This window comes from Sander vitreus, chromosome 3 (genome assembly GCF_031162955.1).
Source record: "Sander vitreus isolate 19-12246 chromosome 3, sanVit1, whole genome shotgun sequence".
Lineage (NCBI taxonomy): Eukaryota > Metazoa > Chordata > Actinopteri > Perciformes > Percidae > Sander > Sander vitreus.
The window spans coordinates 13,801,832-13,827,502 of record NC_135857.1 but is presented as its reverse complement, the minus strand read 5'-3'; the positions used below and the strand labels follow the sequence as shown (position 1 = coordinate 13,827,502).

Below are 25,671 nucleotides of genomic sequence, written 5' to 3'. Positions count from 1 at the left end.
CTGAGTTTAAATGCAGCCTAAATGGAGTTTGTGGTGCTGTTGAATTGTTTTGCATTATACAGACAGGTGTTTCTTCGTTGTTCACCCCATTTATATCAATGAGCCAAGGATAGGCTAAATAACAGTAACGCCTCTCTGTATAACCCAGTACAGTTCAACAGTGCCACAAACGACCTCCAAAATAACCATAAAGTTGAATCAACACCAAACAGTTTTAACAAACACTGAACATTATAACCTTCATGAAGGCAGGCTTCAGAGCAGGACTGCTCTATTAGACTGCATTAGTTTAAGCTAAGTATAATAAAAAAAGGCAACTGAGTGTATCTTGCATCGTTTTCCTACAATTCAGTTTTCCCTTTCCGAGCTCAAAGTGTTTTAACGGTGTTTTCAGATTTATCCACTCCATTTATCCATACAAAAAGCAACATTTTTGGGTTTGTAATACAGGCTTTTATTGTTGACCTAAGGCCAAAAAAGAGAAAAGGGATGCATCGAATTTAGCCGATTTTAATATGAATGCATTCTTAAAGGACTAGGCTACATGATTTGAATTTTGTCCATTCCTATGGTTATGGAACCTTTTTTGAAACCCTCTAAAAGATTAATTGAGCTCATAATGAATGTCGAACTTATACATAAGTGTAATTTGACATTTTAAATATGCAAGCTTTTCATCTGACAGCAACAATATGCTGTCCCTGCAGAGCCACCCTTTAGACTTAAAAGGTTTTAGTCCACAGGACGGCAAATTACATCCAATGCAGAGGTTGTTGGCCTTCAGCAGAAGCGCAGTGGATTATTGGACACCTGGCCTCCATGTGTTGCTGAGTGTCCAATCTTTTATATTGGAGTGACTCTTTTTTTTAAACGGTTGGCTCCTTTTTGAAGCATGTAATATGTCAACACTGGTTTCTCTGTTTTATAAGCTTTTATTACAGACATTTCAACTTGGTACATGCTGTCTAAATGATCAGTTCAAGGTCACTTTCCAGAGACCTCGCACTTTCTATCATTTAAGAATTTAGCTTTTCCTCCGCAGCATGCCAATCCTTTTATACCTCTATCACACCACCTACCAGGGTTGTGCTAGGGTTGTCTGATCAGGGTTCAACCCTCCTGTTGGAAATTCAAACTAAGCCAGTCTACGTGGGTATATCCCTGGTCATGACAATTCAGAGATCACCTGGGTCAACCTGGGAGCAATGCATAACAATTACCTTAAGTGCTAGAAATGGGTGGGGCTTTCACGTCATAGTTAGTGGACAGCTAACATCACATACTCCAGTCCATCTGTACACCAGCAGAAGTAATGTTTTGTAGCTACTTGAATCTGTCATTGTACAGAGAGGGAAATAAAGCTTACTTCATGATTGTTTCGCAGTGCACAAATAAATAACCATCAAACACTTCTCAGATGGTTTTGTGCAGGCGATTTCTCCTCCTTTGCATATGTATTGCTTAGCTGGACAAGGAAGTAGGTTACTCTGTTATTGATATTTGACTATTTTAAGACGAGGGGAGAACATTTATCTTTTGTTTGATTTCATTAAAAGTAAAGTTGGGCTTTGCTGTTGGCTTCACGACTCCTTTTTCAAAAGGCCGAGGAAAAAAAAGAGAGATTCGCACAACCGCAGCATCCGCACTGAACTGCAGGCTGGAGACGGGTGTCGAGAGAGGGAGTTGAGCGGCGGTGCCGAGAGAATTAAAATTAACTTATTTTCATATGTTTACGTTCTAACGCTGGGTTTTTACAGGCAGTTTTGCCTGTAAAACTCTGCTACTGCGCTGCAAAAGGCAGACTAGTGAACATCCGGGCACCCACTGCCAGCAGACTGTTCAGAAATGAATCGAACCGTTCTGCTCTGCTGTTGTTGAAGCTGTCTGTGAAAATCCTAGTTTTATACAGTCTATGGTGAAAACTCAGCGTAAAGACATAATGTATGCGGTTTTCTCTCTCAAAGTGTGCGGGGACCTGTGACGACTGCCCCACTGTCATTTCCAACCAGTCACATAATTTGTCGACAGTCGACCTGGGTATAACCCTGATTGAGCCATTAGTGTGAAAGGGGTATCAGAGGGCTGTCAGTTGTCGTGGGGTAACATTAGCTGCTACATAACAATTTGTCCAAGAATAAACTAGGTCAGTCAACAGGCTCACTACCTTTTCCAATCACAGTCCTCTCTCGTAGTTTGTTGTTATGTAACTTAACATTATTCTGTCTGAGACCCCTGCTGTCCATGCAGCAGATGTGTGCAGACAGCAGGTCAGGTGTTTACTGCAGTAGCTTGATTGAGGCTGGTACAGTCCTTACCAAACTTCCAGGCACTGCCAGCATTTTTCTTAAGCTCTCCACATACACAGTATGCTGTATCATTCTAAACTAGTGAAACCAGATTGTGCAAAATAGTGTGTAAACAGAAGAAATTCAAGATATCATGCAAGTTGTACATTTTCAATGGAATCTTTTCTTTGTGCCAAGTCTCATAGTTGTCTTTCTCTACACACATGCAAACAGTTTGCTTGTTTCCTCCTTGTTGTTGGAGTGAGGGGAGAACGTGCAAGATGTGCTATGTGTTTGCACTTTGTTTCTTGTCAGCTAGACAAAGAGTAGAAGTAAGTCATAAAGGCATGAAGATGGCAAAACTGAGGAGGATGTATAGAAATTGGGTCAGACTTCACTCGTATACCTTCTCAACAATTACTTATCCGTGAGTGCAGTCAACGGCTTTCTAAAAATTGTCATTGGCTGTAGAAATGTGGAGCAAGTGCTAGCATTGGATGATTTTGTGCTAAGATGATGGTTGTCTACATGTGTTCAGCGCCTTCTCATATGACAGCAGCTTCTAGGGATGTGAGGTGCTAGCCCTTTTTGCACCTTGGAAGATAATGACATGTTTTACAGGCCCTAAAGGTTTGGCTTCAACATCAAGTGCTTTCAAAGAATTCATACATAAATAGTTGAGGCCCTTACATGTTCCTTTTGGATGTTTTTCAAAAAGTCTAAGCAGTGGAAAGCTCTTCTCAGAAGTTTGGAGAAGGGGGCCTGTCCATGTCGCTCAGTTTCTTTGGAAGTCTTTCCAAAACTAGCAATCTAAAGGTCAGGCTGCTTTTTGCAGAATCTGCCCAGGTGTAAATTGGTTTAAACAAAAAAACTTCACAATCCTCACAGTCCGACTTCCTCCCCTTATTTTTTTACTTTTTTTTATTAAACCATTATAACACAAACTAGGATATGCCAAAACTTGTGCACAACCTTTACATTCAATCTTTTATGTTCGGTAGCCTTAGTCTTAGCCTTAGTTTTATTGCCTGCTTTATTGTGCAATGAGTAGCTTCTTGTCCCACCTTCAAAGGTAGCATGTCTGACAAAGTGTGTAATAATTTACAGTGGAGCAAGAAATAAAAGGTTCTAATTCATATCTCATAATTAGCCCTTTATGGTGATTAGTATAGGAAGCATTTATTATCCAGTTTACCATTAAGACTAAGTTGAGTGCTAAAGCGCACGCTCCCACTGTGGGCACTCTGTGGGTTGATCTGCTCTGACCTTTTGTGGGCGCAAGAGGCTTTGACTGCAAAAGTGTTATGATGTGCAGCTACAAAGGAGAGAAGTATTGTATTTTTAGCTGCTGCATTTAATAATGTTACATCTTTTTTGATGAGTTGTCATATGTTTATGGCAACAGGCCTTTTAGGCAGCATTAATTGAAAATCAAAAATAAATGACACTATGTTATATTGGGTTGATAAGTGGATATGAAGAAGTTACAGCATTTATTTAGGTAGCACTATTGAAAATTTCATTAAATTAGTTCACAGCTAGTTCTTTTTTACAATTGTCTGGATTTGTACTAGATATGTTTACATGAGGAACATTCACATCAGTTGGTAACAGAATCAAAGAAATGTGATGGCAGCCTGTTAAGACCTGACCGTATGTCTTGACCAAAAACCTAGTCGCTCAGCTCAAATGTGGAGCAGTTTTTTGGTGAAAGTAATTAATACAATGACAATGGGTTTTCCCTACCATTATAAGGCTTATGGCCCGCGTTTCGCACAAATCCAGCTACGCAATAACGTACGAAGTCGATGCATAGACGCAAAGTAACGCAAATAAATACAAATGGTCCCAATAAGATCCCGCGATCAAACTTACACGAATGGCGCGACACGATTATTCGCCTCGCCTTTGGTGGGAACACGCCATTAGGCGCAGCACCCGAGCCATTTTGGGCACCACCTAAACAGAATGAATGTAAATCAATGTGGCCATCAAAACTAACTAAATTACTTTTCTCAGATCTAATGATTGTAGTTGGTCCCCAGTGGACTTCTAAACAGATATGATAATAAAAGTCCAAAATGATGTGAAATTGCATTTTTTTTATTTTATTTTTTTATTGAGGTAGGACCCCTAAACCCCCTGCCAAATACGTTCACTTAAGTCTTCCACAAAGCTAGGGAAAACACTGCAAATACTGTAGCTTCTAAGTAATGTCTTTGTACTGAGATTAACTCGAACCTCACGTATGTTATTTGAAGTTACTGATGCCTGCCTTCTCTTCATTGTTGAAGTAAAATGACATGTTTCACTGAAAACCCTGACCACACCTTGTGCTTTATAGCTTCAGTGTCATTAAGGTGTGTAAGTGAAGGAGCAGGTTTCAGATGACTGAACATCTGCTCACTGTCAATGCCTAGCTGTAAAAAAAAAAAAAAAAAAAGCAGTTTGACATACTGTAACTACAGCTCTCTCCTCCTATATGGGTTGTTGTGTACTTTTATGTACTTGTTGCAGCTCTGCTGTTTGTAAGTCTTAAGTAATTCATTTATGATTTATGGCAGGTATACCTCCCTTGTTGCCTGCAGTTTTTCCTCTCCCCAAGATACCGATACAGAGTTTAAACAGACACGGTTCATTAAAGAGCTTAGGAAAGGTAAATATGGTGTCCTATATTTGGTATATTCACTAGCCTTTTAGAGGGACATACCCCAAGAAACCAGATTATACCAAATTGATTGCCAGATCCACTGTCATGACTGGACAACCTACATTTGATTGCATTGATTTCCTTTTTTCTACCTTCAACACCATCTATATCATGAAGGGAAGTATGTGATCGTGATGAGGAAAACAATGTAGAGATCTAGTGTTGTCGTATGATATTGATCACTTTAATTGACTTGTTAGCACGTATATGAATTAAGTCCACTGTGCTTAATTGACTGCTTCGTTGATCTGAGTCAGGAAGCTAGATGCTGTCGTGTCAGGGTCCTGCTTTCTTATTATATTTCGCTTACAAGCTCAGCGATGGAAGCAGCAAGTCATTTTGTGTATGTAGTTGCACAGTGGACGGTGGCCAACAACAATAACAAGGGGAAAGAGGGTGTGCTGCTGATTTGTGTCATTTAGCAGATTCAGAGTCAGATCAGAGGTGGACAAGTTCCCTCTACTATTTGTCTCTTTCTCGTCTTCATGCCTAATCCACTGTGTTTTTAAAGCAGCTGCCCTTCCCTGTATGCTTTCTTTCTCTTGTACAACTTGAAGCGCAGGTTTTCTTTATTGAAGGGATGGTCAGGGCAAACTGGATTTATGAAAAGTGTGATGATTTAAACTCTGCTCCTTAACTGGTTGGCAGTGATACATTCAGCTGTAAGTGGTTTATCTTTGTAGCTAAATGTCTTGTCTCTCAAAGAAAGAGGTCTATTTACCAAATCTTCTTTGCACACTTACTGTAATCAGACTTTACCTCTCCTTCCTCTTAACCTGGTTTTTAAAGATGTTGTTTGGGGCAGTCGTTTCCCCTCCCTCTCTCCCCCCTTCTGCATACCTCCTCATCACTACTCCCTTCATACACGTACCAGCAGCACTGGAGGGAGTGCAATAAAACAAAGACAAAGAAATGCAGGCAACAGCTGTAGCTCAGCTCTTAATGATCTTGCAGGGCCGAAGCTCACATCTTCTGTTTAACGCCAAGCATTTGAGTCCTGAGTCGCTCTTTGTTAGTGGTTTTCTTTTTTCTTTGTCTTTTTTTCACCATTTTCCAGTTTCACATACGAGTAGTTTATTTTTTTGCTGAGGTGTTTAATATAAGCTTCCTTACACTGCTTTCTTTGCTTTTGACCACAATAGTGATAGATTAGACCATGCTCTTTTTTTTTTTTTTTTTTTAAATTACCTCCCCTTCTCTTTCTCTATCTAATGAGCTATGTGTGAAAATACTGTGTAGTAAGCATGGGACCCTTTCCCACCTCTACCCCCCCACCCTTCCCTCAGGAAGTGTTTACACACACACACACACTTGCTCTACAGTAGCTCTGCACAATAACTTTTCCAAGGACACAGTGTTCACTGGAACGCACACGCTGTGCTGTTTCTGTTCACAGAGGCATTTAGGTTAAATCTGTGTCCAGATACGTTTTGTAGATAAATCCCAAATTCCGATTAATTGAGTAGACCTTAATCACAACGGCATTTCAGGATATAATAACTACATTAGCTTCCAACAATACTTTGGAAGCTAGCATGAATGTTGGAGAGCCTCAGCTTAAGCCACCAAGGCAAGTTATTTACATCCTTTAATTAAACGACGAGTTTATACTTTGGATGCAGTGTAAAAGGAGATGTAGAACTTTGAAAAAAGCTCGACACCCAACAAGCATTTTAATCTCACTTGAAAACGTCTTAAGACGTGTGGAGCAGTCAGATGTATTTATGTAAACAGTTGATTAAGGGTCAATCTGGCTACTTATGGTTAACTGTATGAGGAGAAGTTAGGCCTGTGCGCAGTGTGCACTTTAACAATGATTAAAAGTTATCAAATCTGATGCAGAGTGCATATTTGAGGCTTGAACCTGTATAGTGTTGTATGTATCTTGTCACTGAACATAGCAGTCAGCACATCGTCATCTAACCAGTTTCATTTGTGTACACTTATTGCATTACACATGTATGTATGTATGTATTAGGGATGTAACGGTATGAAAATTTAACCTCACGGTTATAGTGACCAAAATTATCACAGTTTTCGGTATTATCGCGGCATTTTTAAAAGTGTGTTCAATATGTTGAGAAAGCACTGATAGGCCCACACAAGCTGAAATAGTTTCAAAAAGTGTAACAGTGTTTATTATATTACAAAAATATAGGCAATAGGCTTGTAAAAACTATTGAAAACTGGCTGCTGAAACACCGGCCCGCTGTAGGGGGTCGGGTGAGAACTTGAACCAGAGATGTCTGACTTTGAGATCCAGGAAGATTTATTTACAACTCCAACATGAAGTTAACTATGAAGTTGTATTTGATGTTACATGTGAAGTTGGATGTGGTTCTGAAATATAAGCAAATAATAATGCACATTAAGAAGCATCTGACTTACTATGAACATTATTTACCAAAACTAAATGTTACAGCCACCAGCATATAACAAGAAACAATACTAAGAATTACATTATTTCTCTGTTATAATTAACATAAATGTAACATATTGCTCATTACATTATTGCTATTACAGCACACATCTCCATAACGGAGCCAACAGTGTAATACACCTTTAATAGCTAAGCATGTGGCTCCACAGCGCTAGTCTGTTTACTGGTGATTGCACGTTGCTAGCAAACACAACCTGAATATCAACACGTGGCTGCACAAATAATATTAAACAATCTGCACCTTTATCAGCTGTCAGTCCCTTCAGGATTTCGTGGCCTTTTTTTTTAGATTGTTGCGGCCCAAAATGCCTGATGTCTTTTGTATGTTTGTTGCAATGAAGTTGTGGGAGACAGTGAAAGTTGCAAAAAAGTTGCGATTTCTTTTTGTATAGTTCTTTCAAAATAAAAAGGAAACTTGTTTTGGGGAGAATAAAATGACTCTGGGCTGAGTTTTCCTAGTAACCTTACCAAAAAGGCTCAGGATGCTGTAAATGTTGGTATAATATGAAAATGGCTGGTGGATTTAAGACAAAAAATAATAATTTATTAAATGAATCAAATTTGAACATATCTGTCAGTGGCTTGTTGTTGGATCTTTACATTGTTAGTTATTTTCCTATCCTGGCCTGGGCTGGGACACACATTCATACGGTTTGATAAAGTACTGACTTTAACTTATCATTGCACTTACAATAACGAGCGGAGCTGTCCTCAATTTAGGTCATCGTGTTGTCTCATCTCCTTTTTCTCCTGCATCCACCATGTGTGTGTGTTGTGGTATGTGTGTCTGTGTGTGTTTGTTGTTTGTATCGGACGGTCTGAAATGTTTTGCACGGTCTTTCGCTGTACGTTTTGTTGGTAAATGAGTCACACACACGTCTCATCTTCATATCAAAAACAAGGAAATGATCAACCCGTTCTCACTCCCGCTTGGTCATTGGCTCTCAGAGAGCACGTGGGACTGCTGTGATTGGTTGACGTCGCGGGAAACTTCAGGTTAATGGTCAAATGTGCGGAAAAGTTGCGGTGATTGGTCAAAATTGCGAGTTGCACCAAATCCGCGGTGATTGGATCCTGGAGGGACTGAGCTATGCAATAAGAAACACAGCAACAGCAATATTGTCAAGGCGATAATCTCTCTCTCTCTCTCTCTCTCTCTCTCTCTCTCTCTCTCTCTCTCTCTCTCTCTCTCTCTCTCCAAATGAATGAAGCTGGGAAGGATTAAACACAGGGTTTCCACAACGTGGTAATCCACCACGATAATAAGAATATTTTAAATGAAAAGGGTAATTGTTAGCGTCAACATTTTTACAGTGGTTTACCATTACACCGGTAATCGTTACATCCCTAGTATGTATGTATGTATGTGTAGTAGTCAAGATTCGACTGGTTTCCATTTCAGTGGCTGTTTGGTCTGGGTCTCAAAACAATCAAAAGATATGTTGTGGCTGTTCTCTGTGTATTTATGCGACACTAATTCACCCTTTTAATTTAGTCTCACACACTCACACCATTATCTCAGACTCACCGCAGTTTTGTCTCTTGTAGTACTTTCATCCACGGCCTGACGTTTGTTCCGATTCATTGAGACGGTGAATAACACAGTTGGTCAGACATGCACAGCTGCTCATGCAGGTTTTTGACCTGCCTATTTGTCCCACCAGCAGGTTATTCATTCTGACCTGTGCTTGTACAAACATTACAGAGTCAACCATCTAGGGGTAAATCTACATGCTGAATCTGTTTTTATAGAACATCAGTTTTTTGTTGTTTTTTTTGGTACATTTTAGTAATGCTGGTTCATCCAGTCTGTTGTGCCACTACCTTGTACAGATGGGTGGGTGATGAACTTAAACTGATCGGGGAGACTGTGGGAGACAAAGGGGAGAGGAGATGAAGGCGACTGAAAAATAAAGCGGACAAGTTTTCACCTTGGCGAGATAAATCAAAATGCTGACCACAGCATAAAGTCAGATTCACACACACTAGCCCTATGTGTACAGTACTGTTAGTACAGTGGAATCATAGGGACAGTTTCTGTCTGTATCAGCATGCACTGCTTACTCTGAATGTATTTATCTGTTACACAGTCTAAGATTTTTTTAATGTCCTGATCTTTCTGAATTCCTGCATACATGCACCATTTTTTCATTCTTTTTTCTTTGATTCGGTCATTATTATTATTATTATTATTATCATTCATTCCCAGAGTGCTTGACTTCATCTCTCAGCAGAGTCTCTCAGCCAGAACAGTGAGTCTGAATGTTGCCCAGTCATCTGACTGGAGTTGGCCCCTGCTACAGTCTGGGAAGGCAGCAGCGGCTGACACACATGCACACACCAAGAACAATACCTCCTTTTTGCTGACTTAAGTAAGGGAGCTCTTAAAGGGGGTCACGATTTCTGATCCTCTCTGTAAAGAGAGTGCTCCCCAAGGCAAACACACAAACAGACTACTTAAAAAAAAGGCCATTTCCAAGTGTGTTCCAGTCCTTGACTTCATTGTGTTAATCATTTCCTCAAGTCATTTTGGACATCCCTGCTTGATATGCAGGATCTGTTATCAGGGCAAATCCAGCTGAAGCCCAATCCACCATTGCAATTTGTTGTATTATTCGCACAGGCGTCAGAAGCGTGTGAACTGCAGAGCACACAAAATAAATAAGCGTCAGTTAACCGAATGATAAGGCAGTGTCGTGTGTGTGTGTGTGTGTGTGTGTGTGTGTGTGAGAGAGAGAGAGAGAGAGAGAGAGACAAACAAAGCAATTAACGCAAACCTAACCTTAATTTTTTTGTGTTTTCCAGCTCAGAATGTGACGGTGGAGGAGATCCTCTCTTCCTACAAACAAGCTTGTCAGAAACTCAACTGTAAACCTATACCCAAAGTGCTCAAACAGATACAGGTGAGGTTCAATGTAACACTAAACACAGGTGAATGGACATATCAGCGCAACCACATAGAAACACTCTAAAACCTTTTTAACACAAACTAAACATTATAACCTTCATACAGGTAGGTCTTGTTGTAGTTCTGTTATATTAAGCTACATTAGTTTAAGCTAGGTATACTTATTAAACTGGCAACTGAGTGTAGTCTCTCTAGATATTTGTCCTTTTTTCCCCTTGCATAGTTTCGGCTGTGGTAAAGGAACATTTGCTGAACACCATGCCAGAAAAGGTGGTGAATAAAAAGGGTAGTTCCTACTTGAAATTATGTTATTTGCCACCTCTAGTGAAACATCATAATCTCTTAAATCCATTGGCAGTATAACCTGACTCCGCCAGATGGATTGCTTCGCATTTGCTCGGCATATCCATCTGGGAACTTTTCGTTGGAGAACTTTTGGGAAGGGGCGAAAATACTGGTTCATCTGTCTATCACCACCTATGTTGGTGATAGACGGGCCAAATCAACCAATCGGATCAACGATATATCAAACTCTTGCCAGTCGGGAGAAGAGCAAAAACATATTTTCCTCCGAGAAAAGCCTCCAGTGCCTTTTTTTTGCTCTTCTTTCAATGAAGGAATACTTTCTAATTCGGATAAAACTTGCGCAATAGCTACGCTCATCAAGCCGCCATGTTGTTCAGACTAAACACTCGCTTCTCGTTACGTCACACCTAAACCCACCTCAAAACCAACGCTGATTGGTCGGTCGTTTGGCGAACGGCACATTTTCTCTGTCTCAAGATGCCAGACTGATCTGTGATTGGAAAACTGGAGCTCGCGAGATCAGGGCGGTCTCACGAGGCTATTGGCAGTATGGAAAGCCATCACAACCCCAGGCTGCTGAGCTCCTGCTTTTCCCCTGTACTGTAGTCCTTATACCCGCAAACACTGCTGTCGTGAAGCTGCCAACCGCTACTTTTTTATGGCAGGAGAGCGCAACTTGCTCAAGGATCCCTTAGCAGTTTCCCACCAAAAAAGAAATAAGCAAATTCAGGGGTTCTCGCTCCTTAAATGTTGATATTTGGTGGTTTTATGTTATGTGGGTTTTGGAATTTGTGGTCAGAAAAACAAGCAATTTAAAGACATAATAATAATAATAATAATAATAATACATTTTGGGCTTCAGAAAATTGATGGACATTTTCTGATATTTTATAGACGGTTCATTAAAGCTATAGTGCGTAGTTTCTGTCTCCCCCATGAGGCAACAACACTGTCTGCGCGTCGACATGATACAAGCCTTCCGTGATCCCACCCCTCCACCGCGCAGTTGCTTGAAGCCAAGGAGGACACGGAGGATTAAAAACATTATGGACTCTTCAGAAGAGAAATACAGAGAGTTTTGGAGCTGATAGGGCCCTATCTTGCAGCGCGGCGCAAAGCCCAACGCAAGTGTCTTTGCTATTTTAAGACCGTCCAGCGTCCATGTCGTTTAAATAGTAAATGCACCTGCGCCTGCAGCAACTCATTTGGCAATGGCTTGAATGTAACGGACGTTCATTAATATAAAAAAGGTTATGCACTAAAGCTTTAAACAAGGAATTGAGAAAATAAGCTGCAAATCGAAGTTGTAGCCTTAACATTTAGTAATCTTTATTTGGCCTTATCACATTACAGCAATTATAAGAACAGGTCTGAATAGTTAGTGTAGTGATTTGATAAAAAAAAAAAAATATATATATATATTTATATTTTATCAACACTAAACTTAAAGTTTAAGTTTAGGTAAGTCTAGCTGTTTGTCTCTAAACAAAGAAACTCAAAATAAAACCTCAATTATATAACCTGTCCTGCTCTTACCTGTTCAAAACATTTGAAGCAACACCCCTGTCCCTAGTGTTTCTAAACAAAAAAAGTTTTGAGTGTGTGTGTGTGTAGATGTACATGTTCCTGAAAACTTGACCTGGTCCACTCCCCAGGTAGTTAGGCAAGTGCCTTAGTCTTCACAGTACAAAAGCCAATACACAGAATCAACACTTATCTTGTACTGGCGGAGCTAAAAACACAGTTGCGTGCTACTCACATCAAGCGACATCTAGCGCAGAGACTGACAACTTATGTGTAGTTTGTAATTGCGAAATTGCTGCAGTTCATTCAAAAGCCGGCAGAGGCCATAACAAGAGTGCGGGAGTGTACATACATGCTGTGTAAGTTCAAAACCGCTGGGGTACAAATAACTACGTTTACCACAAGGCTTTATATAATAATAGAAACTAGTACACTTAAGGCTGTGCTGTGCAGCCAGGAGCTGGACAAGAAGGCTGGAAACATTTAGGAAGTTCTGGTAGATCCACCCAAAAGTTGTTTGTAATTGTGAAGGTTCCCGTTTGTGAGGTTGAACAAAATGTAGTTCCAAGAATTACATCCTAAACCTTTTCTTCTGGTGACGAAAACATTTCAAAAGCCTTTTAATGTGGTTTTAGGGCACAGCATGATGCAGAATGGCATGACTCTGGACAAGTGCTATGATAGTATCCAGTAGAGAGAGGCCATTTTCCTTTTTCAGCAAGGGTGGTTGTTACTCCCAACAGGCAGACAAGTGTTTCATGTCTTTTTTTCTGCCTTCTCTTGTGGGTTAGCCAGCACAGTCATGTGTCTCATAATCCCTCTGCATAAGCAGTTCTTCAAATCCAGTGGGGAAAGCCTCAGGGCTGTTTGTTTTTTATATTTCTGCAGACCTCGTGCCTTTGTGCCAGCAGGACTAAAGGTGGCCCGGCTTTTGAGGTCAAGGCCCCTCAGCTCTGGAACTCCCTGCCTGGAAGTCTGAGACTTGCAGAATCAGTGACATCTCATAAATCACTTAGCGAAACTTTGTTTTGGAAAGTGCTTTATCCGTGAAGTTTATTATTATTTGTATGGGAATTGGTGCATGTGCTTGATCTGTATAGAGATTAGCATGTTCAAATGTTTTCTTATGTGAGAGTTCTTTCTACCCAATGTGAAACGTGTTTTTGTCACAGAGCCGAGCCGGAGAGGAAATAAATAATAAATGATTGGGCAGAGAAAACAATATTTTATCTCCTTCTCAAGCCATTGTAAATTGCTTTCTACTTATCACCCAGTTTTGATCAAAAAGAGGCCTTTTTGCAGAGTTTTCATGAAACAATATGAGCAGATTTCTGCCTGGTTTCTTTGTGTCTAGAGCTGCATTTGTCCTGCCTCTGGACAATAATAGTGACCATGTAATTGTCATCTTTTAGCATAGACAGGCAATATTTCCACTGCCTGTGGTGGCAACACTCCCAGGTACGCCGGCTTAAAATCGCTGCATGCAATATGATAATGCATAATAAAGCAATATGTTTCATGTGATTGTATCAAAAGAATAATGGTCTGTTAAAATGAGAGCCTCTGTCTAATAAAGACATGGAGCTTTCTTTGTAAATACATTCCCAAGCCATTACTGAGAATTTTAATGTTGTATCTGATATAACTGATACTTAAAAAAAAAATGTATAAATGCAAACGGTTATGTGCCTTTCTCTCTGCTTGTATTTGTGTGGGAACATCCTGTCACCAAACCGACTCCCCAACGGAGGAGTTGGCAGTTCTGGCGTTTGCAGCAGGGACACATTAGCACTTACTCCGGTTTGTTCTGTCAAAGTCACTGCAGCACACACTCTTAAAACTCTTAACTGGGCCTCTCCACTGGAGCTTTGCACATTTGTACCTGCAGGTGTGTCTCCATTTGTGAGTGATGATGTTGAAGCAAAGTGAGCCCCAGATGGAAACACATTTGTGATTCGAGAGACTGCAAAGAAATCCCCACACGCCTGAGGCCTGTACTACAAAGCAAGATTTGGAGTTAACGAGGTAACTTCAGGTTCAACCCAGGGTTTTGTTTATCACCACGGTGGATCACTTGTTACCGGGTTAAATCGCCGTGGTAAGTTATGAAGAACACCTGACCTGCTCTGGAGCAGGTTTTGTTGGACATTACAGATCTACCGGTGTAAAAGCACCGCCTACTGACCAATGAATACTCGATTGATAACGGCATCACCGTTCTTAGAAGATGAGAGAGAGAGAGAGAGAGAGAGAGAGAGACATAAAAGTTAAAACATTTACACACGGCTTCTTGAGCCGTGTGTTGCCAATGCGCCCATCGGTTTGAATTATGTTTTTATATTTTTTATTTTCCGCTTACCACTGCCAGGGTTCCAACTGGAATAAAAGGCTAAAGCAGCAACAGTTTATGGAAAGCACAAGTGTAATTATGGTCAGATCTTGGTCCTGACTGATGGGGAAGTGTTATTGATAAGCGTTGTGATTCACACATTTACAGCGTTGGCTATTTTTTTGCCAGCTTTCCTTCCTGTTTTAGGAAGCAGCGACTGTATTGCGTTTTGCCTGTAAAACCATGTCTGTGTTTTTCATATTTATGTAGAATTATAGTGTGCTCTTCTTACGTGAAATATGCGACTCTGGTAGATGTTTGCGATTGGTCATGCTGCGCAAACACTGCCTCTTTTACGTGAACGTGCGCGCCGCTGGATTGGGAAACCCTTGGTTGATTGAACTAGTTGTTAACCACCGTCGTGACACAGTTTATGCAGGACCGTGGTTGTTAGGTTAGGTGAAGCCGGGTTGCTCTTGATTCGTAGTACAGGCCTCTGGTCAGCTGAGAGAACGAAGTTGGATTAACATCTCAGCTACTTGTGGAAATGCACATCACTGTGCTAAGCTGCAGCTGTGAGCTTCATTTAGTCCTGCATTCTGGGTACATTTCCACTGGGACTTACCGGACCTGGGATGGTCATCACAGAGGTGTTCCCTTTTTCCCTCCAACATATTCTGCTTTTTTGCGATTGCTCATTTGCTCATGTCTGGCTTCTCTCCATCCCTCCCTGCCAATGTAGTCTTTTGGTCCACTACCGCCCCCTCTCATTTCTGCTTAGTCATCCTTGCAGTAACCAGGCACATAAACAAGCCAGTCAGACCTAATGGCTGACCAATGAGAGGGGGGTTTGCAAGATAGGGTCAGCCTTTTACAGTATTTTCCCTCTTTCACTCTAAATGCTTTCTTTATTAAGTCCAACTGCACTGCACACGTGGCAGCTTGCCAGGAGCCCTACAGGTTATGTACATTTCTGTGAAAGTTGTGTGTCTGTGTGTTTTTATAAGGATCACCATTTAGAAGCTGCATGTTGAATGCCTGCTCTGCAGTAACTCCCAACAGAGTCTTGAGACCTGGACACTTGGTAGCCTTCTGTCACATTTCTGCTGCAGCCACAAGTGGTTTTCTCTGTTATGCAGTGTCTCACACAAAGACACACCTACTCCTATAATGCCTTTTTTAGGCACAGACATATCATTCTCATTAGGGATGCAGTTTAAAGGTCATGCAGGCTGCATCCTAGGTCAGTGGCTGGACCTTTTGTTTAGCTTAGCTTAGCACAAATACTGGCCAAAGATATAAGAGGTGCTGGTAGATTGGTATTGTACCTTCAGACAAAGCCAGGCTAGCCAGTGTTTCCTACAGAATTAGTCTATTTTTTTCAGAGTTTTTATCTTCATGTCACTTGTTCCCCGGATAAGCGGACGAAGATGGATGGATGGTCTCTCGTTTCATTTCTTCTTCTTTTTTTTCAAACTTTTTTTTTCCCAGTTTTAAATTTAAATTCTGTCACTGTTGAGGGGTTTGAGGGGAGGGGCAAGGAGAGTGTCATTTACATCACATATTTCATTTAGGGAGAAGATGCAGGTTTATCCTGGTCAACAGGTCCTCTGAAGATCCAGCCCATGGATTTGGACTTAGCTATAAGGTCACAAGAACGTTTTCTCCTGCATCTCCACCTGTCTTTTTCCAAATGCCCCCCAGATGTCATATTTCTTTATTGACCTCAGTTAATAGGAAATTGGCTTGTAGAAGGTCCTTTTGAATAAAACACACTAATGGAAACAGTGCAAATATACAGTATAACAGAGGCACAGTTTAGCAAAGTCACCACAGAATTTAATGAACAAAGAAAGAGAACCAGTAGCTCGACGTAGTCCACCTACAACACACACACACACACACACACATACCACCACTCGTGCTGAGGCACACTATGCGTCATGCACTATTTTGGGTTCTAGCCGCTCTGTCAGGAAGGTATTTACACTGATAGTCATTCTCACTGACAGGTGCCCTTTTAATTGTAAGTGAAGATGTTCTTGCTGTTAAATTGCCCAAACTGTGTGTCTGGTTGTGTTTACATAGTCAACACTATCTGGTTAATAAAGAACATCTAGAGTTTTTTAATTAAACCATATTTCACAGAACGTAACTGAGAAAATACATTTTTACAGTACATTTTTCATTCATGGATTTACATATAAGTGAATGATTCCGTCGGCCTCACCGCTGAATTGTCTTCTACTACAGTGTGTTTTTTCTGTCAAAGTGTTTCCTGCTGATTGTATTATGACAATACAGATTTTTAGCTGTGGCATTTGTCCCATAACCTTATGCTTTTGCGACCCGTTGGGTCATGCATGAGGCCATGAACCCTCTGTACAACTAAACCATTATCAGTATGTTCAGACACACAGATAAGTGTTGGTAGTGTGGTACGGGGGCAGAGGTTATTGAGTTCATGCTGAATGGGCTGGGCAGTCGACTAGAGAGAGGGATTTGCTGGTAAATAGTTTCGAGGGCAGCACTCTGTTTTCGTGTTTGTATGGGTGGTTGGGTGTTTCACCAGGGCAAGAGGTTAAATATCTTTCCACCTTTTGATCTGTGATGCTGTGTTGTCGGGACTACATCACAGGATAAATGACATGGTCAAGTTGAACACCGAGACAGACAGCTGTACAAAATGCATAAAACAGTCGAGTGGAGGCACATTTCGGCCATGTTTCCACCAGACAGGGTTAGCCCTCTTTAATGGTGCTGAGCTGCACCGAGTCATGAACACATGTTTCTACTGCTGTCTAAAAAAGGGAACGTTTTTAAAACTTTTACTGTGTTTGGCTTTAAGTACTTGTTCAGCTTTTAACCAAATCTCTGTGGTTTGGGGTTTAGTGTCACCCTTACATGCCTGTTCATCAGCCCTATTTCTCAATTTACTGAATGCTTTCAGCAGTATCGGAGCTGTGTTAAGTTACTGCTGATGGACACCAAATATTTCCTTCTGCTTCAGTTTTTTTCACAAGCGAACCACAGGGAGGCTTTTATTGTGAAGCAGCTGTAGGAAATGCAATGCATCATGTGGTCGTCAAGGGAAACATCTTTTACCTTGCTATGCTGTCCTGTGGAAAACCATGCCAGCAAGGCTTGAATGGTCACAGTTAGTCATGGCTCAGCTTGCTGCAAGTATCATTAGGAATGGCAGAGCCCTTCTTTATCTAATACACGGCCCCTTGCCATCATTGGGACTCGCTCAGTATTCACATGCAGTACTTAAATACTTACCAATGGTGCCAGAACTCAAAATACAGTGACACACACCAGAGGTGAGTTGAGCAAACGTGTCCTGCAGATGCTTTTCTCAAAAGCAATCGTTTAGTTAGTTTGCACACGGTCTGTGTTTTATCTCCAGTACCAATGTATTGAATTGCCTCCTGTGTGATGTGAAACCTTCAACATGTGTGAAACCCATGGAAGCAAAGTTTGCTTCCATGGGGTAATATACAAACTGAACTTTTACTGACACTGCTTCTTTTTGTTCCTGTAGGAACTGAAAGACCTGACTCAGCGAAATGATTGCTTAGATCTAAAAGGTAAGAACCAAAATAACAGCCTGAAAGTCATACTATAAATTCAACTTGTGGGAATCAACAGATACCAATACTTTTTTACAATGGGAGATTCGTTTTTTTACAAATGTTATCAACCTTATCAACGTATGTCTTTAGGTGAGAAGCTGGACTACAAAGCATGTGAGTCTCTGGAAGAGATTTTGAAGAGGGTCCAGTTTAAAGTGATAGACCTGGAGCAGACCAACCTGGATGAAGATGTAAGAAGATCCTGCCTTTAAATCTGTCTTTCTCAATCCCATCCTTCATTTCTCTCAGTGCAGCTAGCATACTTCCATCTTTCATCCGTAATTCATGCCTGTCTCTCTTTCTCTTTCACTGTTTCTTTCTGCCGTCAAGTCACACTGATCCTCTTTTTCACTCTCACTGTACTGGCAGGATATAGAGTGTTTGTCATGGGTTTTCTGATTACTCCAGATGTCCACTTGTGTAAATACCATTAGTGACGTTTGGGCTGTAGACACGCACAGAGACAGTGCTGCAGTGTGGAGCAGAGGGACACAGGCCTTGACCACTTCCGTTCACACAGAACTCCAAATATACTACAGACACAAGCTCTGCTTGAGTCACATAGGATACGTTTCTTTAGGGTACAAAGGGTCACTTTAATTACTGCTCATTATTTTATTACTGTCTGGCAAAGCCATGTCAGTACTTTCACCCTTTTCACCCAACCGCAGAAGTGATTTAGGCCCCACTCTCCTGCTGTATTACAGGACACTTGTAGATGGTGTGTTAATTATAGTCCTGTCTTTAGAGACATATGCTGACTTGAGGATAATTTGGGCTGCTTTCACATTTTTATAAGTGTGCAGTTTGATTTTATTTCCATGAAAGTGAATATGAAATAAATTTAACCTGTGAAGTTTTTGACCACAATTAGTGCTATGAGCAATGTCTTTAAGTTCCCATTTTGTTTGTATCATGTGGATGCACACAGACACCCAGGATACACGCCGTTGATGGTTTTATACTATTCCACTGTTGCATGCCAAAAAATACGTAGAAATTCATCAATAAAGCCAAGGAAGAAGAATACTGCTAACAAGTAAACATGGATGTCAACAATATAGGTTTCAAATTCTTTCAAAGATGTGGAAGGAAATGCTTTCAGCACATTTGTTAGGGCTCAAAGGTAGTCTAGTTTGGTAGAAAACAGTGAATTTAAAACATAACCTAAAAACTCCACATGGTACCTTTTTAGATAGACACATATATATATATATAACATAGTGAGACAACGTCATGCTACAAACGGCTTTGAATGATTAATTATCAGGCAGTAACAGTGTCTTGATGGAGATCAGTATTATAAAGCATGAGGGATTAAATAAGTGGTCCCAGCCCTATTTGTGTAGAGGGTGCATCTTATCCTTGTTTGTAAAGCTTTCCTTACTCTGAGTTCCTCCACTGTTCTAAACTAATACAATTGACCCAACAACTTAAAGATAATGAGAACACATTTAAATACCAGGTGTAAAGCAAAGACCCATGGATTGGATGTCATTATCCAGATGAAGTATCTAGATACAGATCAAGTTATTTGCCAGGAGTTGTCTACCTGGCTATTCTGTGTATATGGCTTGTATGGTATAGGTCCAGCCTCACAAGATGGCATAGAAAAATGCGTCACCATGTCTAGGAGAACTCACAAATTCTCACTCAATTTTACCCAGTTGCGTGCAGGAACATTTTATTGTGTAATTTTACTTCACCTGCAGCTAATCGCAACAATAGCAACTCTGATTTGGTTTCATAGTATTGTTTAGTTATTTTTTTTATACATAGAACAATATTGTACATAATACTTTTTTAACAGATCTGCGTTTTAGAAAATACACAGCTTACACACATGCACACACCAGAGCTTCAAGTAATACAAACAAATGCAGAGTGACGTAAGCACTTCACCCAACATGGAGCGTTGCCCCAGAAGTATAAAGTGGTTGAATGAGTCAGTGACTGAGTCACCAGAGAGCAGTGTCTCAGTCTAAGACAAGTGTCCCGCCTTGGGTTTAGATGAAATGATACGCTGAACGGAGAAAAGCATGTGTTGAAAGGAGAACAGGAAGTCGGGAGAACTTAGGAAGGTTGGATGGAAAACGATCAAATGGAGAAGTGGCAAGATGGAAGAGAAATAAATACAGTAGATGGCTTAATTTGGCAGAGCCACAGTAGTGGCCTCCTGTTGGGAATGATATGGGGAAATGAAAAGAGAATAAATAGTTTTAAAAAGAAGTTTTAGGAAGTGTCGGGAGGAGCAGCAATTGGGAGCACTAACAGGCTGGCTATTATTGGGCTGGATGTGACTCATCTTTCCCCACACTGTATATAAACACACTTGTGTATACTCGGTAATGTTTCCCAGTACACACACACACACACACAGGAGAAAATGTTATGAGACGCTATGCAGCAGCCTGTCTGATTTTGTTACTCATCAGCCTCAGTGGAGGATGAACTCATACGCTCATACTCCCATTTTAATCTGCTAGTCACATCCTGAAATTGGCTGCACACAGGAGCAAATTCACCACTGGCAATTGATTCTGGTGGTTAAATTTGCTTTTACAGTAGCTGTTGCTGAGTGAAAGACAGGGAATCCTTACATTAAAGCTAAGGACCCAGTAGCTCATTTTGCTGTTAAAAAATGCTTGGAACTTGTTGAAACTAGAAGGGCATTTAGAGAGCGCAGACCTCCGCCAAGGCATGCCCTATTTCACAATGTTAATGGAGTGTGGATGCTCCCAGTCTGGAACTAACTTTTCAGAATATTCCAACACCACATAAATGTAGCAAAAATGCCCTATTACGCAATGTTCACAAAAGTGAAAAATAATTTGTGTATTCGCCCCGTGATTCGGATCTGCTCCAAAATGTAATGGGTTCTTCCTTGGCCCATGCTACACCCTTCCACTTAGTTTCATGAAAATCAGGCCAGTAGTTTTCCGTAACCCTGCTGACAAACAGACAAACATACAAAGGGTCAAATCAAACCGAAAACATAACCTCCTTGGCGGAGCTAAAAATGCAGAATAACCAGACATTCACCACTCAGTGTTATCAACCCCTTTAAATAGTCAGTATATCAGTAATAGATGAAAGAGATGCACCCCACAGCACTACCGAAACCAAAATGAGATTATAACACTCTGATCACATGAGAGCACTTTGGCTGCATCACCTGACATTTCACTTTAGTCCTTTACTGTGTCTGCTCCTTTACCAAACAGGGTTTTATGCCTCACGATTTTGCACAATTTTTCCACCTGTAATTAATGCTGTTCTTCACATTTATAACTACAAGAACATAGCTGAAACGACAATTAACTGATTACTTGTTCAACATAAAATAAACTGTTTTTATACTCCACTAACCTAAACCAAAAATGCCTAACCTTTGATGGTTCCAAGCATTTCAAATGTATATATATGCATATAATAGTGAATATTTTGGGGTTTAAACTGTTGGTTAGACAAAAAAAGATTTAAGCTTGATTTATGGTTCTGCGGAGGCTCCACACAGAGCTTTCGCTGTAGCTTACATAAGTGGCCTGATGTTTATACTTGTGCGTTGGTGTGTGCGTTGAGCCAGTGTGTGTGTGTGTGTGTGTGGGGGGGGGGGTGATAGAGCGAGGGAGAAAGTGAGAGAGTGACGGTGATTAGCTTTGGAGCGAGTACCGACTCTAGAGTCATAGTGAGAGAAACTAAGTGTCTCCCCTGTGCTTTCTGAGCACGGTGGGAAATCTGTAGCAGGAAAAGTTAACCCTCTCCTTGATTTCATGTTTATGGAGAAGGAGACCCAGGAAACGAGTAGGGGGAAATGCAACGCTACCAAGCCACGGCCGAGCGTAGGTTTGTGTCTCCAAGTACCTACGTACATAGCAATGGTGTAGATTTTACACAGACGTATAAATCAAGCTTTAGGCTCTGGGAAATCATGATTAGCATTTTTCCCAATTTTATTTTTGGCTGATTATGAAAATAATCTGCAGATCAATTTAATAAAGAAATGAATCTAGAGCTACAAGGATTGATGGGTCAGGCAACAGGAAATTCATTGACAACTATCTTGTCGTTTTAAGCAAAAATGGCAAACATTTGCTGTTCAAGCTTCGCTTTGTCATATGTGAGGAATTAGTGTCATAAGTGACAGTAAACTAAATATCTTTGGATTTTGGACTGTTGATCTGACAAAGAAAGAAATTATAACCCCATTTTCAACTCGTTTCTGATATTGATGAATCGATAGTTGAAATAATAATTGTAAATTGCAGCCCTACTCTAAAATAAACTTCATTCAGTGTTGTTATATCTAGAAGATAGGCGCTGTTACACTGTTGATTTTCACATGTTTTGATTTTCACTACTTTAATGTTCACTGACTTTATTTGCAACTTTGGACAGTAGCCCAGACAGGTGTCTATTTACCTCCACCTGAGGCAGCTTAAACACCTCAGCCGGTCTCACCTATTCTGAAGGACTGTTACCATGGCAACTACAGCTGCTCCAGACTATATCATGTAACATCTCTTTCAGGGTTTTGGCACTGTGACGACTGTGAGATTAGTTTGAAACGGTTGGACTTTAATCTGAAATACCATAATGGTTTATATATCTCTCCTATTCTCTGTCTGTGCTTCTCAGGGTGCATCAGCTCTGTTTGACATGATCGAGTACTATGAGTCAGCCACACATCTCAACATCTCCTTCAACAAGCACATTGGCACACGGGGATGGCAGGCCGCAGCTCACATGATGAGAAAGGTGAGAGATCAGTGGAAAAAGGACAAGATGGGAATAGGAAAGGATTTATTAATAGATCAACAGAACGCTCCAAAGAGTAAAAAGTATGATCACTTTTTCCCAAAAATTTCCCAAGATTGTAAAAGACAATAACATACATTAAAATAGTTAACACAACATTAAACAATAGTCCTAAATTACATTGCTGCAAACTAAACCCTCATTTAAGAATACACATAAATACAATAAATGCCAAATGAAAATGTCATTAATAACATAAATAAGTCATATTTGTGTTCTTTTAGTGCTTTGGTGTCACAATAAGAACAGGTATGATAAGAAATTTTAAGACCATAAAGTACAAGTAGTACGAACATGAGTAAAGTCCAATGAATAAAAATTGCCTTCACACATGTAAAGATGTGCCTCGTTTCATTCCAACAGGTAAATGGCAACAGGAATAGTGCCATTAGAGGCATGCCATTTTAAAAGTCCTTTTTGTTTTTGTCAACTTGATATTTGATAGCAGGCTGTTCCACAGTGCAGCACAAGTATATAAATAATGGAGTATTAAGAAGATTACAGGCTGAATTCTGACAGAATAAACAGGACGATGGCAGTTTTGAGAGAGAGATTTTCTTTACTCAGAAGGCAGTCAGGATGAACAATAAAAGTAATTATTTTAAAAATAAAAAGGTGTGGTGGACCACACTGATCTGAGTGTTTGTCGTCTTAAGTGAGAAAGTTCTTCAGCCTTAAGACTACACTGTGTGCAGTATTTCATGTTATGCATGATGTTTGCCCAACAAATTGGGTGTTTGGTCTCAAATACCACTGACATGTTTTTCCTCTACTTCTGTAATTGTAGCTTTGTGCCCAGGGGCAAAGATTGATCTATCCACTGTTTTTTTGTTTTTTGTCTGGCTGAACTTGTGTCGTGCAGCGCTGCTGTTTTCTGTCAGCACTCAGACATAGTGGTCGACCTTTCCTCACTTGCTCATCCAAAGTCTTGCATGTGCCCTTCACGGTGATCTTTGATTTCAGTCTCTACTGTGAAGAATACAAATGGGTTATGCAGGCAAACACATTAATATATCACTACTCAAGCAATATATGTAAGAAAACATGAATATGAACAACTGCTGGTGAGCTTTTTACAACCATGTGAAGGAACTGTTGATTGTATGTCAGAGGAATAGAGAGGGTGAAGCCACTCTACAAAAACTAATTTCATACAGTTGTTTCTGTATGATTCTATACTGTATAATAGTTTAAGGTGTAAGATAAAATGTGTGAGATGATACATGCAAAAAAACGTGTTCGAAACCAAATGTAGTAAATTAACAATTCATGAAAAAGCAATTAGTTTAATTTTTTTAGTAGGTTACTAGATTGTGGAGTTTGTGGATATTTTTGGCTTGACTGAAGTTCACTGTGATGTGTCCTGGCAGTGTACCGCAGTGAACAACACATGCCAAACCACAAATTACTTTGCAGCCTTTGTTATTAACACTGTGGCCTATTTTTTTTATTTTTTTTTAAGATTTGCTTTATTACTACACCTAGAGGGAAAAACGACAAATTCTTAATCACTAATGATACAATTACTGTGTTTGCAAATATTTATGAGCACCGCAGTCGTCTTGTAATCATAACTGTTACTGTGAGAGAAGCTTATTCCTCATCGGATCAGTGTTTGTGAAAGGCATTCCCTTTTCTGCAAGCCTCCGGTGTCTGATGATCAACAATGAGCTGTCAGGAGACACCAGCCTGTAGATTGTTTGTGTCGTAGCTTGTCAATAAAATGTCGCAGTAGCTAATTTCAGCAAAGCCCAAAAGATCTTATCACACTAACTCTTTGCCAAGTGTTTGTCCTTGAATCCCTGAGGTGAGGCCTGGGATAAAGCAGATGAAAACCAATATTGAAGTGTCTTTATCTGGGCGACAATGTGCATGCATGTCATCTTTGTCATTCACGTTTGTTTATTTGAGGATAATGTTTTATGTATGGAGTCTGATGAAGCTCTTAGCTGGTGTTCGGTTTACGACAGTAGCTTCATGTATAATCACAGTAAAAATTTCCCTCGGGATGAATAAAGTATCTATCTAACAAGAGGTTATTATAAAGGATTAGGACTAAAGATCACAGAGTATGTGTATTTATGTGTGTGTTAGCCAGATGTTCTAGGTCATCTGCTTTCATAAAGTCCACAAGACAACCTCATCTGAAAATGCCATGTTTACCTTGTTGAACTATACTCCCTGTCCTTTTTTAAATGTGTTATTTTATTGCCCTTAGGAACACAAAGATTGTTTGTTTTTATCGCGATAATGAGGACATCATTTCACACACTGTTTTCCCTGCATACCAAATTAATTGTTTCTCTGTTGGTGTTTCCCTGTCAGACGAGCTCTCTGCAGTACCTCGATGCACGTAACACTCCCCTGCTGGACCACTCGGCTCCCTTCGTAGCACGAGCACTCAGGATCAGTGGCAGCCTGGCAGTCCTCCACCTGGAGAACGCTGGTCTGTCTGGCAGACCACTCATGTTACTGGGTAAGATGGGCAGAGTGGTTTCTCTTTTCAGCCCCGCCTTCAGTGTTGGACATTCCTATTTCAAGAGTTTAGCCCTCTATTCCTAACATTTTGTTTTTCTTCTTCCCCCACCTTCTTTTATAATTTGTTTTCCTGGACAGCTACGGCTCTGAAGATGAATATGAACCTGCGGGAGTTGTACCTGGCAGACAACAAGCTCAATGGCCTCCAGGACTCGGCCCAACTTGGAAACTTGCTCAA

At 40.4% G+C, this 25,671-nt stretch overlaps 1 protein-coding gene across 1 annotated transcript in view; it reads left to right on the top strand.

Moving 5' to 3' along the window:
• Nucleotides 1-25,671, top strand: part of ppp1r37 (protein phosphatase 1, regulatory subunit 37) — a 51,604-nt gene that overhangs the window by 15,328 nt on the left and 10,605 nt on the right. Inside the window, exons 2-7 of the mRNA XM_078246142.1 lie at nt 10,241-10,338; nt 18,047-18,092; nt 18,228-18,328; nt 22,776-22,895; nt 25,281-25,431; nt 25,572-25,671. The exon at nt 25,572-25,671 is cut by the window's right edge and continues 56 nt beyond it. Of these exons, the coding sequence (XP_078102268.1) occupies nt 10,241-10,338; nt 18,047-18,092; nt 18,228-18,328; nt 22,776-22,895; nt 25,281-25,431; nt 25,572-25,671 (616 nt within the window). The remainder of the gene's footprint in view (nt 1-10,240; nt 10,339-18,046; nt 18,093-18,227; nt 18,329-22,775; nt 22,896-25,280; nt 25,432-25,571) is intronic.